Source organism: Eumetopias jubatus, unplaced genomic scaffold, assembly GCF_037043125.1.
Source record: "Eumetopias jubatus isolate StellerSeaLion01/CBP00866 unplaced genomic scaffold, mEumJub1_p1.0 scaffold_149, whole genome shotgun sequence".
NCBI lineage: Eukaryota > Metazoa > Chordata > Mammalia > Carnivora > Otariidae > Eumetopias > Eumetopias jubatus.
Genome location: NW_028274955.1, coordinates 25074 through 45466, shown reverse-complemented (window position 1 = coordinate 45466; position 20393 = coordinate 25074). Strand labels below are relative to the sequence as shown.

Genomic DNA, 20393 nt, shown 5'->3' with positions numbered 1-20393 from the left:
GGCTGGGGGAGAAATGCCATGCTCGAGTTGCATACAAGGTAGACCCCGACCCTGCACCCCGAGGCTGGCTGTGCTGGGGCTGGTCTCCCGTCTCCTCTCGGGGCTTGTCCATCTGTGTGTCTGCCGCTCTGCTGTCTCACTGTTTCTTCCTTTTCTCTGCTCCAACCATGTCCTCTACCTTCCCAGACAGAGGGACACAGATACCATGATGGTGTCTGCACCTGCCCCTTGTGCCCGCAGGTGTGCCCCCTTGAGAGCCCCTGAGAGGCTCAGGAAGACGGAGCCGGAGCCCTCCACCTGCCTTTTTTCCTTTCCTTCTCTTTCCCAGAAATGAGGGGACAGACCACCTTTCAGACAGAAGCTGTTTTTGTTCCGGGCTCAGGACCGCACTCAGCTTCTCTGTCCCATAAGCACCTGATGAGGGTGGAGGTATCCAGCCCTTTGGGTCTGAGCCTGGGGTAATAGGGGCCTGCAGGGCCTCTGGCACTTCTGAGGAACCCCCACTCAGCTCCGCACATGCAGAACTTCCCCAGGTCTGGGCTGCTGTCAGCCTGGGGAGGCAGCATCCCTAGGGCTTTGTAAGTTCCACAGCGGGAAGGAGGCGCTGTGGCATTAAGAAGGAAAGGATGCCAGGGAGAGGCGTTCTGCTGTCATTCCTGGGGCTTCAGAGACTGCTGCAGGGTAAGGACAGGTAGTCCCACGCCCCCTCCCTCCATCGCTGAGGAGCCCAGGAGGCTGAGCGGCAAGGAGGTGGTAAACTGAAGGACATCTCCAGGCCTCCCTCCTTGGGGGGCGGGCAGGTCACATGGCCCAGCCCCAAGCCTGCTCCCACCTGCCCCATGTGCCCTTTGGTGTGTAGGCACCTCCCATCCCTCCAGCACCACCCCCCACCCGTCGCGCCACACAGAGAGCCCTGCTGCAGCTCCCACTGCTCCCAGAAAACAGAGCCAGCCTGAGTCGTGCAGCTCCACCAGCATGTGTCTGCAGCCTCTGTGCCACCGGCCTCTCTCTGAGCGAGCTTCCCAGCAGAGCTTTCCTCTCTCTGGTTCTGTCTGTGCTGTCTGTCTCTGTGCTCTCAATCTGGGCCTCCCTCTGTCACCTGGCTCAGCACAGCCTTTGGAAGCTAAGTGGCTCCTTCAGGCCATCGGCAGATGCCTCTGCTGTCCTCCTCAGCCCTCCCCTGCCTGGCATGCATGTTGCGCCTGCCTGAGGCCTGCATGCAAGACTGTAGCTTTGTTCCCAAGGAGGAGAGTTCTGTCCACACTGATACCTGGGGCCAGGCTGGGCATGCAGGGCTCTGATGGGCTAGCCTTTAGGGCCCCTCCCCAGCTGTGCTGGCCAGTTCCAAGGTTCTGGTCATGAATAGACCGGGGAGGCGTCAGGGTGGGTAGGAATGGATGGGCTTGGGGAGCTGGGGAGGGTCCAGGAGATGCTCAGGGTGCTATGACCAGGAGGTCCTAGGCCCAGGGCAGAGATGCCTGTCTGTTTACCCTGGCCTTGTCCTTCTGCCACTTCCAGAGATCCCTGCCCTTCTAGGGCCTGGACAGGCAGAGGAGAGCCTCTGGTGAAGGTGCCCTGGACAGAGCTCTCTTCTTTTGGAAATCACCTGCTTGCTCCCCCTTCAGGCTGGGACCCGACTCCCTGACTTCCCTAGAGAGGAATCCCTCTGCCTCTCCTCCTGCCATCGGTGCTGGTCTACAGGGACCCTGTGCTCTGGAAAGCCGATTTTCCTGGTGTGCATCACAAAGGTGATGTGTGAGGTCCTGGGACCACGATTCGATGTGCCAGGTGGGGCTTCACCAGGATTCAGGGGGGCAGAGTCTGGGCTCGTGTCTCTAGCCACCCGGTCTCTACTAGGCCGAGGATTGGATCTAGGGCCCAGACACTGGGGGCAGGGCTGGGGGCTGGGCTGGGGGCCCCCCCTAGAGGGGAAGAGAGGCTGCTCTGTCATGGGATGTGGGCTTGGCAGAGGACAGGCACAACCCGGGGAGGGGCCCTGTGCCCCCTTCTCTAGCTCTGTCTTATGGTAGACGACAAGAGAATGGTGAGAGAAGACAGGTAGGTCACGGTGCCCCTAGGGCTCTACCTGGTCAGCTAGGTGACCTCCCAGGCTGAGACCATGCCAGACACACCAAGGGTACTTTTCTTCCTGGACACCACCTAAGTTCTCAGAGCCTCAGGCTCTGGGCAGCTGCTGGCTCTACCCGGAGGTCTGTGGTACAGACACACATCTGTCTCCCGCTCTTCTGTCCTTGAAAAATGAGGAGAGAAAAGGGGCTGTTCACCTGATGCGGAAACAGGGAGCAAAGCAGCAGGGCACTGCTCCCAGTCTGGTCCGAAGTACTTTTACTCCTGTGCAATGGCCCTGAGCCTCTCCCTACCAGCCTCCACGCTGGCCCTGTGCAGTACCATCTGTTCTGGGTCCTTCTGACTGGAAGGTGCTGGCTGCCTCTTCCAGGCCCCCTGGCTGGGTGGTGAGAGGCAGAAGCCTTCCTGGGGTGAAGGGATGCCTCACTGGGAGTGGGAGCTCAGAGCTGTGCTCTTGGCTAACCTGCCCCTTGTCCAGTGCTCCAGGCTGCCGGTGGAGGAGAAGACGTTGGGCAGAGCTGTAAGGACAGGGGTCTTCCCTCCTGTCTGTGGGCCATCCCAGGGTGCCTCGCCTCTGTTCTGCAGCCCAGATCCCTCCCTCTTCAGCCCAGGCCCCACGCCCCTTATTCCAGCCTTGGGCAGGGGTCCTTCTGGCTAAGCATGTGCCTGTTCTTTCAGAGGGATCCAGGCTTCTGGCTTGGTGCTATGCTACAGTCTTTACCTGGACTTCTATTTTTCCGTAGCTAGGAGAAGGAGGGACTGCTCCAAGGGGGGGGTGTGGTCCAAGGGTGAGTGTGAATGCTGGCAAAACTCCCAGCCACCCAACTTTGCCTGGGCGCCTGCAGAAGCACCCCTAGGAGGCGAAGCCCAGCCTCTAGGGGCCTCCAGCCCCTTGTAGTCCTGTGGTGGAGGGACCCTGGTAGGCCTGGCCCTGACCTGCTCCCCTTGTCTCTAGCGCCTGGTTCGCATGAACATGCCCATCTCCAATGAGGACATGACCGTCCACTTCACGTCCACGCTGATGGCCCTCATTCGGACTGCACTGGAGATCGAGCTGGCTCCAGGTGAGCAAGGCAGCATCTGGGGAGGGCACCAAGCCAGGACCGGGCGGTCCTCAGTCCAGAGCCACCCCCAGGTGGGTGTGCAGGGAAGGGGGGTGAGGAGGCTTGTCTGGAGACGACCAAGGACAGCTGCTCATGGCGCCTCTGTTGGGCACTGACCTCATCCCCTGATAACCGCCCTGCCTTTGAGCCTTGTAATGATCCCATTTTCATGTGCGGGAGCTGAGGTGCAGGTTAAATGACCTGTCCAGGTTACCCAGAGCATGGGACGGCAGAACATAGGTTCACATGAGGTAGCACCCTTCCAGGGTGCAGCGTCTGTGTGCCTTCTGTCCACTCCCCGTAGTGACCCCGGGCCCTGTCAGGTCCTCTCCTGAGCTGACTGATAGGACTGCATAGCCTGTGCCAAATCTAGGAGAGAATAAACCTCCAGTGTATCCTTTCCACCTTCACCCTCCTGTGAAAATTAGAAAAATTAGAGCCACCAGAGGGGATCTGCACTGTCTCTGCCCCCACACCACCCTCCTGGCTGCACTCGAGCCCTTGAGCTCAGCCATTTCGTTTGTAGCGGATGAGTCGAGGCCAGTCCCGTACCCTGCCCCCCTTGCCCTCTAGGTCCCGTTCTCATCATCTACCCACAGATGTCATGCCAGAAATTCTGCACCCTGCTTCTTGCCCTGTCAGTTTTTCCTCCCTATTGGATTCTTTGTATCAACATATAAACAAGCTATGATCTCTCCCATCTTTAAAAGGTTTTCTGCTCCCTCCATTGGCTTCCCTATGTTTATTCTTCCCCTCCTCGCGACCAACTCCTCGAGAGACTGGTCTGTATTGTCTGTCTGGTCTCTCTTGTTCAGTCTGCAGGTGGGTTTCCACTGCAATGCTGCTGGAGCCACTCTTGCTGAGCTGTTCGGCGACCTCCGTGTGCTCGGTCCTCATTTTACCTAATCCACAGCTCAGCCTTTCCTCCGTGGTCGCGTCCGCCGGCGGCTCGGCCCTTCCTCCGTGGCCGCGCCCGCTCGCGGCTCGGCCCTTCCTCCGTGGCCGCGTCCGCCCGCGGCTCGGCCCTTCCTCCGTGGTCGTGTAGTTCTTCTTGAATCCCTTTGATGTTTCCTGTTCTGTTTTCTCATGTCTCCCATCCTCTGAATGTCACGGTGCCCCTCAGACTGTTCCCTTTGCCACGTTCGTCATTCCACCTATTTTCATGGCTCTAAATACTGGGAATTCCAACTTTGTGTTTTTAGTGCAGGCCTCCTCCTGAACTCCAGACCTGCATTCTGCATTCTCATGTGAATTTTTACTGTCTCCACTGGGAGGCCCAGGAAGCATTCCAAAGTTCACTTGCCCAAACTTGATCGCCACGTGTTCCCCATGATCTTTCCCGTCTCCATCAGTGGAAACTCTGTTCTTCCAGTTAGTCACTCAAGACAAAAACCTCTGGAGTCATTCTTACCTCCTCTTTCTTTCTTTCTTTTTTTTAAAATCCTTTTCCCAGTTTTGATCCATATATGATTTCCTGTCATATCTCTTGACTCCACCTTCATAATATACCAGAATATGGTCACTTCTATGTCCTCTCCCACTGCTAGCTCCTGGTCCAAGCCCCTCTCTCGGGTCTTGACTCGATTCTTAGAGTAGCTTCAGACTGGTCTGCCTCTGTTCTTATCTGCCTGCAACAGAACAGCTAGAATGATCATGTTAAAAACCAAAGCAATAAAATTAATAAACCTCTGGCTAGACCAATCAAGAAAAAGAGATAGAAATAACCAATATAAGGAATGAAAGAGAGAACACCACTACAGGTCCTGCTGCCATTAAATGGATAACAAGGAAATTTTATGAACAACTTTCTGTCAATAACTTCAACAACCTAAATGAAATGGAAAAATTCCTTGACACCAAATATCAAGCTCATTCAAGAATGGATAACCTGAGTGGGTTAAAAAAAGGAAGAGAGAATCTGAGTAGCACTATAGTTATTAAAGAAATTAAATTATAGTTAAAAGCCTTCCAACAAAGAAAATCCCCGGCCCAGTTAGCTCCATAGGTGAGGTCCACCAAACATTTAAGGGGGAGATAATACCAGCTCTGTATAAACTCTTCCAGAAAATAGAGAAAAAGAGGACATTTCTCAACTTACCATATTGTGCTGACATTGCTCCTACACCAAGATGAGACAAAGACATTATAGGAAAAGAAAGTGACAGATCAGTATCCCTCATGACTGTAGACACAAAAATATTCCACCCAGTTTTCTCAAACTGAGTCTGGCTGTATATATATCTATTTGCTTGATGACAAAAGTAGGGTTTATCCCAGGAATGCAAGTTGAGTTCAAGTATAAAAAATCAATCAATATAATTTAATATATCAAAGAAGTAGAACTATATGATCATCTCAATAGATGCAGAAAAAGCATTTCACAAGAATTCAGTATCCATGATTTTAAAAATTCTGCATAGAGTAGAAACTGAAGGAAGCCCCCTCAATCTGATCAAGGATATCTATGAAAAACCTTCAGCGAATGACACACTTAACAAAGAAAGACTAACCCCTTTTTCCCTAAGATCAAGAACAAAGGATGTCTGCTGTCACCATTCTTGTTCAACACCATACGTTAGGTCCTAGCCATTGTAATGAGTTAAGAAAAAGAAATAGGCATACCAATTGGAAAGGAAGAAATAAAACTGCCTGTATTCACAACTGACATGATTATCTATGGAGAAAAATCTGAAAGACTCTAAGAAAAAGTGAATAAAATGGAGGCATCTACGGGCCAAGGAATGCCAAGGATGGCTGGGAGCCACCAACATCTAGAAACGGGCAAGGAAGAATTCTTCACTAGAACATTTGGAGGAGGCACGGTCATGCTGGACACCTTGATTTTGAGCTTCTGGCCTCCAGAACTGAGATAATAAATTTCTGTTGTTTTAAGCCATTAAAAAAAGTAACTAAAACCATCCCCAAGTATAGAGCAAGGTCACAGGATACAAGGTCAGTGTGCAAGAAGCAAATGTATTTCTGTATATTAGCAATTAACAATTGAAATGGGAAAAAGTTCCATTAAAATCACACCAAAAACATGAAGTACTTCTTTGTTGTTGGATAACTCTAAAAAGTATATATGTGAGATCTCTATGTTGCAAATTTCAAAACATTGAAAGAAGCAAAGAAGATCTAAAAATTAAGCACTGCATCATCTTCATGCATTGGAAGATTCCATATTGTCATGATGTCAATTCTTCCCACATTCATCAATAGAATAAATGTTCACCCAATCAAAATCCCAACAGGTTTTTAGGTAGAAATGTACAAACAAATTCTAAAATGTATCTAGAAAAGCAAAAGAACTTGAATAACAAACAATTTTGAAAAGAGAACAAAGAAAACTTACTCTACCTGAATCAAAGACTTTCTATAAAGCACGTCAATTGAGGCGTATCGTGTTGGTGACAGGACAGAGACATGGGTCAGTGGAACACAATAGAGACTCGTACTTACATTGCCAATGGATTTTTGATGAAGTTGTAAAGGCAATTAATGAAGAAAAGATAATTTTTTCAACAAATGGTACTTGAAAAATTTAGACAACTACCCAGAAAAGGGAAAAATCTTGACATTTAGCGTCTTAGTCTGCTAGGGCTGCCAATAACAAAGAACCACAACTGAGTGGCTTAAACACAGAAATTTATTTCTCACAGTCTGGAGGCTGAAAGTCCAAATCAAGGTGCCAGGAAGGTAAGTTTCATTCCTGGGCCTGTTCTCTTGGTTTGTAGGGTGGTCACCTTCTCACTGTGTGCTCACATGGTCTTTCCCTGAGTGCATACAGAGAGTGAACGAATTTTCTGGTGTCTCTTCTCATAAGGACACTAACTCTCTGGGTCAGGGTCCCATCCTTCTGACCTCATTTCACCTAATTGCCTCCTTCTTGGCCTTATACAGTCACAATGAGGGTTCCGGCTTCAGCATGTGAACGGGGGCAGCACACAATTCAGTCCATAGCACATACCTTTTACCTCCTACAAAAATTAACTTGAAATTGATCATAGACATAAATGTAAAATGTAAAATTATAAAACCTCTAGAAGGAAACACAGGAGAGAGATTTTGGCAATTTTGAGTTTGGCAAAGATTTTTGAAGACACAAAAAGCATGAGCCATAAAAGAAAAATTGAAAAATTGAACTTTATCAACATTAAAAACTTTTGCTCTTCAAAAAGACATTTAAGAAAATGAAAAGACAAAGCTAAAGCATTGGTGAAGATATTTTTGAACCATGTATCTGATATAGGATCAGTTTCCAGAATAGATAAAGGTCTGTCACAACTCAGTAATAAGAAAGTAAACAACCTAATAAAAATGGGTAAAGGATTCAAATAGACATGTCACCAAAAAATATATATGGAAGGCAAATAAACACCTATAAAGATGCTCAATATCATTAATCATTAGAGAAATCCAAAATGAAGTCTACGGCCATACCACCCTGAACACGCCCGATCTCGTCTGATCTCGGAAGCTAAGCAGGGTCGGGCCTGGTTCGTACTTGGATGGGAGAAATCCAAAATGAAGCCATAGTAAGATAACACTACATGGTTATTAATACGGTTAAAGTACTTTTCTAAATGACAATATTAAGTCCTGGTGAGAATGCATAATATGGAATTCTTGTGATCCTAGTTTGGCAGTTCCTTACCGTACGGCCCAGCCAGCCCACTCCCAAGTGGGAAGAAAAGAAAACATACATCTGCACAAAAACCTATATGCAAATGTTCACAGCTTTATTTCATAATCTCCTCAAAATGTAAGCAACTCAAATGCTCACAACTGGTGAATGGATAAACAAATTGGGGTCTATCCATACCACAAGGTAGTACTCTGCAATCAAAAGAAACAGGCTACTTATACACTCAACAACGTGGACTGAATCTCAAAGGCACCACAATGAGTGGAGAAGTCCTACTCAAAAGCCAATACACCCAATGACGTTGTTTGTGGGGCATTCTGGAGAAGGCAAAACAGACCGAGACAGAAAACACACTAGGGATGGGACGGGGTGAGAGGAGGCCAAGGGGTCAGCTACAAAGGGAGCACAGAGGGACTTTGGCAGTGGGGCCATATACCATGACTCGATTGTGGGGTGGATGTGTGGCTTTATGGATTTACCAAAGTTCATAGAATGGGATAACTGAAAAGGGTGGATTTCGTTGTATGTACATTATACCATAGTAAACCTGATGCTAAAAAAAGGTCAGAGTATTTTATCCCTCTGCTTATCACGCTCTGCTGCTTCCTATCTCAACATCTGCTCCCTGCAGCCCGTCACCCCCACCCCCCGCTCAGTGAGCCTTGCCTTCCTGGCTGGTTGTGTGACACACCAAGGCCTTTGCACCCCCTGGTCCTTTTCTGCCTTCGGGGTCTTACACACACACCACCTTCTCATGAGACCTTTCCTGACTCCCCTGTCCAAAATTTCAGCCCTCCTAATATTTCTCATCCCTCCCTACTTAAGCTTTTTCTGCACCCAACACACTAGGTTTTGAACTTACTGCCACTTTATTGTTGAGTCAAGCCACATGGTGCCACAAAGGCGGCTCCTTTGCTTTTGTTCCATCACCTAGAATAGTCCCTGGCACGGGAGGGTGCTCTCTTGATAGTTTTGAATGGCTGGACGAACAGCTGGACCGCCACCATATCCCTTCTCCACTCCCAGGGCCCACGCACACAGGCCTCTGTCTCTGCACGTGCCCATCAGGGACGCTCCGACAGACGCCGTGGCCGTGCTTCTCCCCGCTCTGCCCTTTCTCCTGGCACGGTCCTTGCCCCATTTCCCCTCACACCACACCTCTCCCTGCCGGCTCCCCCAGGGGGCCCGTGAGACAGCTCCTAACATCTCTCTTCCCCTCCACACCCTTGTCCTGCCCCAGCCGGCACCAAGCAGCATCAGTGTGATGCAGAGTTGAGGAAGGAGATTTCCTCTGTGTGGGCCAATCTGCCCCAGAAGACCCTGGAGTTACTGGTGCCACCCCATAAACGTAAGTGAGGGCAAGAAATTCTCCTTGTTCACCCCTCTTTTGTGTCCCACCCAGAGGCAGAGCCGGGAGGCCTGGGCCAGGGTGACCTCGTCAATAGTCTAGACTTAGTTTCCACCTGCAGGGAGAACGGTCTTACCAGTGGGTGCATAGGGACTGTGGGAAGGGATTCCCTGGGCTTTATTCTGTTGACCACAGTCACCCACGTTCCTGGTGGGGGTGTATACTTAAAAAAATCCAGAGAACAGCAGGGAGACTCCTACAGTTAGAGATGAGGTGCTTAAAGATTAAACCCCACATCCACTTCATTGGGAGGAGATGGAGGGCCCTGTGGAGAGTCAGTACAGCTCCAGAGGACACGTGCTCAGTGTCCACAGATGCAACTTCGGCCAAGCCCTGTGCCCTTCCCTGAGCGTGTCCAGGAGTCCCTGTGGTGGAGGCTGTTCCCTTGCCCCCCCACCTCCCCTTCCTCCTCCACACCCCACCCTCTGTTTTCTCTCCCTCCAGCCGATGAGATGACCGTAGGAAAGGTGTATGCAGCTCTGATGATACTTGACTTCTACAAACAGAACAAGACCCCCAGAGACCAGATTCACCAGGCCACGGGAGGCCTGTCCCAGGTACCGAGTTCCAGGATTTCCAAGAAGTAAACCTCAGACTCTGGCACGCATCAGTTGTTTTGACGGCAGAGGAAACCCACATCCTTCCTGGGGATTGCACGGCGGGAAAAGGAAGATGAGAGGTTCCTACTGTAGCCTCACTCTCCGACCCCAAAGTCAGAAACCCCATACAGCCTGAGTGCTTTCCAACGGCTGGTCTCTTGCTGGTACTGGGGGCCCCCTGACTTGGAGACCTAGTGTTCAGGAGCAGTAGACAAGGGGTGAGGACCTGTTCCCTGGAGATACCACTGTTTTAAGTGTTAGAAGAAAGAAGTTTGAAGAATATTTGAGGAGGTTGTTTGGGGAGGTTCGAGGAGAACCTGATTACCGTGCACATTGGCAGGGACCGGAGAGAATCAAACTGATGGGTCCAGGGTCATGATTTCTTCCCCTCATGACTCTGACTGGGCTGGTTTGGGGCCCCATCTTCCTGACGTCATCCTTCAAAGATAACAACTTTCCCATGCAGCCAAACCATCAGTGACCATACGTAGACTCTGTCTAGAAAGTTGCCTGGTTCGGAGCTTACAGGGACATTCACCCATCGTGGGATGGGAAGTATCTGATGCCCACACCACATCCCCCATTCCCCTCTCTGTTGCAGACACCCATTAGTGCCCCCCCGCCACCCCCCGAGCCCTGAAATGTCCTTAGAATTCTGCTCAGTCCGGGGTCATGCAGCCTCTACCCATCAATCCAAGTTGATGATGAGATGAAACCTTTTACCATTTTTAATTGGATGAGGTCCCCAGATTTTGTAGGTAGGGATACTGAAGCTCCAAGAAGTGAAATGACTTTCCTGATGTCACTCACAGGCCAGGTTGGGAGTAAGCCCCCGCCTACCTCTTGTGTAGGGCTGGGGCAGGGCAGAAGGAGCACCAACCCATGCTGTGGGGTCAGGCCAGCTTTCTGGCACACCTGTCTGTGCCCTTAGAGCTCTTCCTCTTCCCTGCGTCCCTTCTACAGATGGGCCCTGTGTCCCTGTTCCACCCTCTGAAGGCCACGCTGGAGCAGACACAGCCGGCTGTGCTCCGAGGAGCCCGGGTTTTCCTTCGGCAGAAGAGCTCTGCGTCCCTCAGCAACGGCGGGGCCGTGTCAGTACCTGGCCAGGGTGTGAGGTGCACGGAGGAGGTAGGACTCCTGGTTTCTCCCCCTCCCAGAGGGGCTCCCTGTAGGCTGTGCTGCAGGACATGGAGCCCTCAGGTCCCATCACCACTTTGGGAGACTGGCCTCTCTGTTCCACCCCGTGCCCACCTCCCCCCAAATGGTTCCCCGCAGATGCTGCCTGAAAGCTAGTCCAGGCGGGCTGCTGGAGCGGTCCATGGTGGACTCCAAAGCTAATTCCCAAAACGTTACACGGGTGCCTCTGATGGCACTGAGGTCAGTGGATTTAGACAGTCGGTGGTTCCCACTGTCTCCTCCCATTGTGCGTGCCCATTTCCCTTTCCAGTGAGGGGCCTCTGCCTCTGCTTCCTCACTGCCCGTTGAGAAATGATTTGTTTCGACCCCATTCTGTTGACGGCCTGTGTGTGTCTAGTCTTCCTAACTCCTCTAAGACATTTTTCCTCAGATCTCCACTCCAGTAGTGATTTCTGAAGCAATTGTATTTTGTAGACAAATTGGTAACGTCCTTGTTACCTAACCCCTAACTCTTGCCACAATAATTCTTGGTAATGAACCACCCAAAACCAAGTGTTGCGAACTAACAGTCACCTACCTGTCTTGTACCGTGTGTCGCTGGGGGGTGGTAGCAGGCAGGCTCCTCTCAGCCACCCCCTCAGGGCCAGCAGGGTCCCAGGTCTGCTAACACCCTTATTGGCTAAAGGAAATCACTGGCTGAGCCCAAAGAGGGGGGACTGTGCTCTGCCTCATCCAGCAAGGGCTAAGGTGTGGGGCCTGGTACCAGACTGGGCACAGCATGCATGTTTAGGGCTCCTGATTTCCTCCTCATCTGTACATGTTTGGATGTTCTTTTCTGCAGCCTGGTTGTGGGTCTTGGACTGTTAATCAGGTAGGTTTTCCTGAGTACTACACTGCCCCTAACGTAGTGGTCACGGCTTGCTGTGCACCAGCGTAGACAGGATGTCTGCCCTCTGCGTCATGCATGCTGTGCACATGTGGCCTCCCACTACTCCTGGGAGGCCCTGTCTAGGGCCGAGGAACCTGCCGGGTGTCCCTAGACCAGCAAGCGGTGGGCCCAGACCTCCCTCGGACTCATGTCCGGGGCCCTCTCTGCCCATCTGCTCTGAGCCCTGGTACTGAGTCCACATCCCTTGCTCTGTGGCCACTTGAGAGCCTGTACTTGAAGGGCCTCATGCATCTGGGCTGCTTCTAACCCAGAGTAGAAGGGGCCAGTGTAGGTTCCTGGCAGGTTGGAGCCAGGTCCTTGGTGGGCCTTCCAAGGCCCACAGACCTCTGAGCCAACAGCACAATCCTCTCTTCTCTACAGACAAACCCAGGAGAGTGGCATCAAGGAGTCTGTTTCCTGGGGTACTCAGAGGACCCAGGAGGTACCCTATGAGGCAAGGACACCCCTGGAGCGTGGCCACTCTACAGAGATCCCAGTGGTGCAGCCAGGAAACCCGGGGAGGGCTCCCAGGGCTGGGGAGCCAGGCTGGGGATGGGGGATGAGATAAGGATTGGGGTGAGACAGGGATGGTGGGAGATGGCAGGAGTGTGGCGGGGAGCCCAGGATGGGGGGGAAGGTGAGAGTGGGGTGGGGGCCGGTGTGACTGCGGGCTGCTGTGTGCCCAGGCTGTGGACGTCCAGATGCAGAGCATGGCCCTGAGAGGTCCGGACGGGGAGCCCCAACCCGGACTGGAGAGCCAGGGACGCACGGCCTCCATGCCTCGCCCGGCTGCAGAGACTCAGGTGGGTGGCCTGGGAGGGCCAGGGTCATGGGAGGGTGGGGGCGTGGGGGATGAGGAGTCCTGGCTTGGGGAGGGCTTGTGTCCCGCGTGAGGGCTCCCTACCTGCACGGCGGCCTGTACACTGTCAGCCCTGTTGGGAGCTCCCAGGACGATGGTCTCAAGAGGTGCAGCCAGAGTCCTCGGAGGCCTGCCAGGAATCCCCACCACCCACCGGTGCTCAGCCTCCTGCGGTGGCCCTGGGGCTTCCATCTCCCAGCCCAGTGTCCCTGACCCAGACTCTCCCTCTCTCTAGGACACCCCTCCTCACGCCAGCCTGCATTGCCCCTCCCAGCCCCTCCGCCATGCACACGGTGCCTCACAGCTTGGTCCTCCCTTTCCCCCATCGATGCTCTGGGGAGGACCTGCCCTGTTCTTTTTTTCTTTTAAAGATTTTATTTATTTTATTTGAGAGAGAGAGCACATGAGAGGGGGGAGGGTCAGAGGGAGAAGCAGACTCCCTGCTGAGCCCAATGCGGGACTCGATCCTGGAACTCCAGGGTCATGACCTGAGCCGAAGGCAGTTGCTTAACCAACTGAGCCACCCAGGCGCCCGACCTGCCCTGTTCTTTCTCTGGACTCTGGAGGCGGCACCACCTCCATCCCCTGCTCCTTCGGGGATGCTTTGAGTACCGAGCAGGAAGCTCCAGGGCAAGGGGGCTGTGGGCCCATTCACAAGGACTCAGAGAGGGGCCTGCAGACCTGAGGCTGTGTCAGGGGGCCCTGCTTTCACTTCCTGGGATGGTGAGGGGCTTTAGAGGGGCATGTCCTCCAGCCGGGGACCCTCAGTGTTTGCCTGGGGCTGGCCCTGTCCCTGCCTCCTTTTGTGGTTCCTGGTTCTGCACATTCCAATGACTTCATTCTCTAAACTTGTCTCTGCCTCCCATTGGTGGTGGCTCCCGCCCTCTTCCCCTTCCCGAGCCTGGCCCGCTGGGCGGCCAGCTTGAGGACGCCGAGTGGAGGCTGTGGGTCAGCTCCCCTGGGAGGGCCCCTTTCCGCAGGTCCCGATTTCAGCCCAGGGCAGGAGCCCCATGGCCCTGGCCCAGCAGGGCCATCACACGCAGCCACCCCTCAGGGTTCTCCCAGCCAGGCCCGCAGCCTCCCTCTTCCTGGCATCCTCCCTGTCCCCCAGGGACACTGAGGCCAACAGCTCTCTGGGCCCCGCTGGCAGAGACGGACAGCACCTTGTGCAGCGTGCTCTGGGAGAAAGGGTGGGCCTGGGTGGGGAAGAGCTTTCTGGGGAGAGGGAGGGGCCTGGTGGTTCCTGAGCCCCAGGCCTTCAGGGCCACCCTGGAGCCTGCCCCAGGCCCCTCTCTCAGACTGTGTGCCAACCCACATCCCACCCGCAGCCGGCCCCCAACGCCAGCCCCATGAAGTGCTCCATCTCCACACTGGCGCCCCAGCGTCCCCACATGGCTCATCTCTGCAGCGCTGCCCTGGACCGTGCCCCAGCCAGCCAGGCTGCGCCCCATCACCACCACCGCTGCCATCGCCGCAGGGAGAGGAAGCAGAAGTCCTTGGAGAAGGGGCCCAGCCTGTCCGCAGACACAGATGGCGGTGCGTGTGGGGGTCCCTCCTATGGCCAGGGCCTGAGGCATTCCTTTCTGTGCCTCCACCATCCAAATGGCCCTGAGTAGGGGGCTGTGAGGCCCAGGTCTGGGGACCAGGCAGGATCACCCACGCACCTCAGCTCTCCCCCTGGGTCCCCCTGCTGGCCCTGGGGACTGGGTCTGGGCTGGGGGTCTGTCTCCCCACCTGGCTCGCTGTGCTGACTTCCCCTCTTCCTGGCCAGCACCCAGCAGTGCTGCAGGGCCAGGCCCACCCCCACAAGAGGGGCCCACAGGCTGCCGGACGGAGCGCAGACAGGAGCGGGGCCGGTCCCAAGAGCGGAGGCAGCCCTCTTCCTCTTCCTCGGAGAAGCAGCGTTTCTACTCCTGTGACCGCTTTGGGGGCCAGGAGCCCTCGCAGCCCAAACCCTCCCTCAGCAGCCACCCCACGTCACCAACAGCTGGGCAGGAGCCAGGACCCCCAAGACCGGTAAGACAGGACCCCCCTCACTGTCCCTCCTTATGAGCCCCCCCCCCCACCATGCTCTGAATCCTCCTTCATGTCCTGGTTCCCAGGCCCGAGTCTGTGCTCCCCCCCTCCTTGCTCCATTCCTCCCGCACCAGCCCGATCCTCCCCTCCCAACTGCCCTGGACTGGCCTCTGGTCTCCCTTCTCCCTGAGCTGTGCCTGTCCCTTTGTTCCCCACTGGTCCCCAACCACCTCCCCAGGCCTACCGGCACCAGCGGCTTTCCCCCCTCCACCACACACCCTACGGGTCCCCTCCCAGGGTGCCTGCCTCTCTCCATGCCTCACCCCCCACCTCCATGGTTCTCACCTGCATTGGCCTCTGGTCTGGGACTTTGATTTTTTTTTCTCTGTTCTATTTTCTTGTAGGGTGGTGGTTCAGTGAATGGGAGCCCCTTGTTGTCAACATCCGGTGCTAGCACCCCTGGCCGTGGTGGGCGGAGGCAGCTCCCCCAGACTTCGCTGACCCCCCTTCCCAGTGTCACCTACAAGATGGCCAATCTTCGCTTGTCCACTTTGCTGGGGCACAGACCAGCCTCCCCACCTTTTCCCCGGGCCGGCTTAGCCGTGGCCTTTCCGAACACAACGCTCTGCTCCAGAGAGACCCCCTCAGCCAGCCCCTGGCCGCCGGCTCTAGGATCGGCTCTGACCCTTACTTGGGGCAGCGTCTGGACAGTGAGGACACTGCCAGCACCCAGCCTGAGGACACGCTTACCTTCAAGGAGGCTGTGGCCACCAACTCAGGCCGCTCCTCCCGGACTTCCTATGTGTCCTCCCTGACCTCCCAGTCGCACCCCCTCCGCCGCGTGCCCAACAGCTACCACTGCACTCTGGGGCTCAGCTCGGGCGGCCGGGTTCAGCATAGCTACCACCACCCCGATCAAGACCACTGGTGCTAGCCGCACCTCCGCTTCACGCCTGCTCAGTGGGCGCGTTCCAGCCGATGAGTTTTATCATCCATGCTGGGCTCCCAGGGACGCGCAGGGGCACTGAGGCAGGGGCAGCAGCCCCTGGTTGGAGCGACCCCGCCTTTGGGGCCAGCTGAGGGGAGGCCCCGTGGCTCCCCCCCACCCCCCCGCCCCCACCTTCTCTTTCACGCTGGACCAATTCCTAAAGCCCTTTCGGAGAGGGACGTGGCTCTCTCTGTCCCCTTGTATGCTGCCTGCCTGGGTCTCGTGCCACAGACCCTACACGGGAAGTCACTGCATGTGCTGAGTGGGACCCTGTCAGTCTGAATCCTGTGTGATGGCTCCCAGCGTCTGGGGGGTGTGCCTGGGCCACTTTTAGGAGGTCTGGATCTGGTAGAGACCATCCTTTATCCACGTGTGTGGTACGGAGCCCGGCATGTTTACACGCCTGGCCAGATAAGACAGAGTGGATGGTCAACAGCAGTAACCTCAGGAGCCCGGCCTGTGGCTCCGTGCATTCTTGTCGGCGCCCACAAACACAAACACATCCAGCGTGGCTCTTTGTACTGAAACAGCAGGTGGACACCAGAAATACACTCACACACACTCTGTCCTCTCCCAGATGCTGTCAACCTTGACAGGGACCAAATCTGGAAAACATTCTTGCTGTTGGTTTTGGTTTTTAATCGAAACACCCTTCCCTCTTTTGTCAATTCCATATACTTGATCTAGAAAGAAGAGAAAAACAGAAAAATGGGGAAGGAAATAGTAACAGAACTTAAAAAAAATCCAACCTGGAGGAAGCTCTCAGCTTTTTGTGGGGGGGGGGTGGTGTCTCTCTCTCTCTCTCTCTCTCTCGTGCGAGGAGATGCTCTTGCGTCCAGCCTGGGTGGCCCCCCAGCTCCCCTGGCTTCTGCTGCTCTCGACCAAGTGCCTGACTTCCGAGCCCTCTCGTGCCAGGCTCCTGGGGGCGGTGATGTGAAGCCTGTGTGAAGCGTGGGTGAATCCTTGGAACTGTTTCCAGTTCCAAATATCAACCAAGTAGAAAGCTGGTGTCCATGGAGAACACTCATATAACATCCAGTGGGACGGTTGTAGTTGGAAACGAAGTGACCATTTCCCTGTTTTCCTGCCACAAGTGGAAGGGTTCCCTGGGAAGCCACAGAGCAGTGTAGAGCATGTCCTTGTATGGGGTGTTTTCAGTCTGTTCTACGTCTGAATCTCAGGGACAGGATGCCTGCCAAAGAGGGCATGGTATCTGTTGTGAAAGTTTCTTTTCAGATAAGGCCAGAGAGAGGGAGAGGTCGTGGGAAGAGGGAGAGGTGGGGGAGTGGAGATGGACCCGGCGGGCAGGAGGGAGGGCCTGTGTCTGTGCAGGTGCGGGCACTTGGGACGGCCCGACTGAAATGAGGCCAAAACTCGGAGGAAGCGATGGGGCAAGGAGAAGCTTGGCGACTGAGGCTCAGGTAGGAGCCATCTGAAGCCCAGCACTGTGGCACAAGACACGGGAAAGCAGGAAGCGAAAGGGAAATCCAACCTCATGGCCACTGTCAAAAGGGAAACACCGTAGGTAGGAGGCTGTGCATAAAATGCCGGGAGACCCTTTGTTTTGTGAACAAAAGGAATATTTAGATGATTAGATTTTGGTGCATCCTCCGTGTTTGGAAATGTCAGATGATCTCTTCGCTGGATCATTTGAGTGTTCCCATTGGCTGTTGCCCCATGACTCACCTTAAAGAAACCTGGCCTGTGACGTGTGTGTGTGTTTCTCTGTGTGGAGGTGTGTCCCAGTGAGTGGATGTCGTTAACCCACAGGGCTATGCAACAAAGGACACACATTCAATAGAAATAAATCACGTAAGACCACCACCTGTTCTAGGGTTTCAGCATGATTGTGACCAAACCATTTTATAGAACCTCCTTACTGGAAGGCACAATACTCTGAAACTTTAAGATTACAGAGTATTTTACATGCAATAGGAAATAATAACTGGAATGGTATCTCAGACTCTGCATGAGATAGCTCTGTTCCTGTTGCAAAGCAGAAGGATGTGTATTTTGATACTGATGTTTCATCTCTGGCCCACGTTATTGTGAATGTATCCATTCTGTGCAGAACCGCAGCTGCTTCCCAGGCCATGTTGGGTGGAGAATCACTGTTCTAGCCCCACACGGCCTCACCAGTCTGTCTGGATTCTTCTAGACACTGGAATTGGTGAAAACTACAGGGAGTGGGGGAAGAGATACTGTGTCTTGTTTTCCTGACTTTGGGTTTTGTTTCTGTATCGTCTCTTCTCAGCTATCATATGTTTCCACTGAGATCTCATAGTGAGTTGCCAAATTTGAAATGCATTAACCAGTTGTCTGCATCTGGACCAGTCAAGCAGTGGCTGTAGTTTGATGAAGTTATGTGTGCATGTAAAATATATACATATATACATATATACAAGTATGTGCATGAAATGTATATCTTCGTACTTTTTGATACAATGTACTCATTTGTTAATTTTTAATTATATTTGACATAAGTCAAAGGTTTGTTGCAAAGCTTTATATTTAAGAACAGTGTTAAAAAAAAAAAACCCAAAAAGAAGTCCCAACCATGCAACACAACTGGGACCTGCTTTAAAACAATTCTGTGATTGACGAGTTTGCTGCCTGAGTAATACTGATCACCCAGACTTTGGATTCTGCTATTGTTTCTACAATGACATTTGGTATGAATCAAAGTCCTTGGATTAAAATAAAACTTAGCAAAAAATCAAAACAAACCCCACCATGCTGCTGGGTGATGTATGCAAGAGGTGTGGGAGTCAGCAACCTGTGCGTCCTCAGGAGGCAGGGCCACCTCCATGGGCGTGTGGGCAGGAGTGCAGAGCTGAGCAGCTCTCTGGAGAAAATAACCCCCTAAAACTGATTTGGGCCTGTTCGTGATGCAAGTGTGGATCAGCCTGAGAATCTGGGTGGGGTTGGGGTGAGGGTCATGGGTTGGGGTCAGGGCCAGGGTCTGGATCGGGGTTAGGTTTAAGCATAATTGGCTTTCTTCCCCCTCCTCCAACTCCCTGGGCCTCCAGGGTAGACAGGACTCACCCAGGGTCACACACGAGTCAGAGGTGAGCTGGAGCATTGGTTTTCAGCCCTTCACTCCTGGGCTCAGACAGAAGAAAAGTGAAATGTCCACCTGATTCCTGACAGTTTGAGATCCAACTCATCCCCAGTCAGGGGTTATAGGGGGACTCAGAGGTTATAAAGGGTTCTTCCACCCTCCGACCTGGGAAGGGTGCTGCTGGCCCCACTCTGCCTGGGCAGCCGCAAGTTCCAGCACGGCCCCACCCCACGAGGGCACTCTGTAGACACGAATGGATTCATATAGGACTGACTGCCGTGGCCTGCCCGCCCCCATGTACAGCCTTCTTGCAGGCTGTTGGGGGGCCCCCCCCTGGCGCTGGCTAGATCCTTCATCCCATCTGAGTGATCGGCAGGAAACAGGCAGTAGACAGGACAGCCCTTGGCCTCTGACCATCCAGGGAGCCATCTGTGGCCCTCCAGCTCAGGCCAGAAAGGGTCCTGACAACCCCCACAGCCATTACTGAGCTGACTGTGCTCCTGGCAGTGTAACAGGCCCATGGGCAGTGTAGACAGCCCCACAGGATGTTTCCATTCCCAACGTCTGTGTGGTTGAGACAAGGGCTTCCTCCTTCACAGTCTCTTAACCCTCCAAGTGTTGGATGTGGCCCTGTCCACAGCAGCCATACAGCCATTCGGCAGACTGACCCTGCAGTCCTTTGGCCTCCCAATTGTGATGTAAACCTTTGACATACGTATTTGTTAAGAATTAAGGTTATGGGAGTAACTGTGCCTCCCAGCAGGCAGTTTCTCAGTGAGGCTGCCTGGTTTCAGAGAGTCACATGCATGATTCAGGGACTGTGGCCTCCAGAAAGTCTGCCATGTGTGGATTTGTGGTGTGGAATAATCCTTGAGCCTCCCACTGTTTCAATGAGCGATACTTTCCTTATCATCCTTACATTTGCTCTCTGTTCTTCATAAAGGAGAGAGAAGAGACTGGAGAATGAGCCAGTTTGTTCTTTGGGGAGGAGCGATTAATGTGGGGGGCAGGTGTGACTCCGGGGCTCCTTCCTCCCAGGGAGAAGAGTGAGGTCTGTGTGCCTTCCAGTCTCTGAGATGTGAGGACCCAATATCCAAGGCAGGAGCCTTGAGTTTCCTACCAACAGCAAAGTTGCTTTTTCAGCAAGTAGGAGAGCGCCTTGCCGTCATGGGAAAATAGCAAGAGCACTGGATGGGCGGCTGCAGCCCGTGACCCTAATGAAGTGACCCCTTCCTTCCTTGGGCTTCAGATTCCAAAGCCGTGCAGTCAGTCACCAGTGATGCGGAGTCTGCTGCTTTCCCAGCCTGGCATCTCTTCTCACGTCCAAGTCCAGCATCTCAGCTTGCCTTTGGGAACCCCATGTCACCTGCCTACCATCCAGACAGTTCCAGAGGGCAGACCCCACTTTCCACCCACTTCAGAGTTGCGTGTATGATCCAAGTCTACCCAACCCCTTGCTCTATTTTCTGGGTGCTCTGATGGCTTCAAGGATGAGAGTGTGACCCAAGCCGGGCCAAAGACAGTTAAAGCCATGACTTTTCATGGAACCCAAGGGAAAGAG

General features: G+C 53.5%; 1 protein-coding gene across 1 annotated transcript; it reads left to right on the top strand.

Moving 5' to 3' along the window:
- Positions 1-1406: 1406 nt before the first annotated feature.
- Positions 1407-18497, top strand: LOC148161562 (voltage-dependent N-type calcium channel subunit alpha-1B-like). Its single transcript, XM_088020737.1, is given in 11 exon segments — positions 1407-1788; positions 3044-3152; positions 9077-9184; positions 9689-9801; positions 10807-10934; positions 12290-12362; positions 12595-12711; positions 14096-14303; positions 14539-14783; positions 15188-15317; positions 15320-18497. Coding segments are annotated over 11 exon segments (1638 nt in total). The 5' UTR covers positions 1407-1779; the 3' UTR covers positions 15718-18497.
- The last annotated feature ends 1896 nt before the right edge of the window (positions 18498-20393 follow it).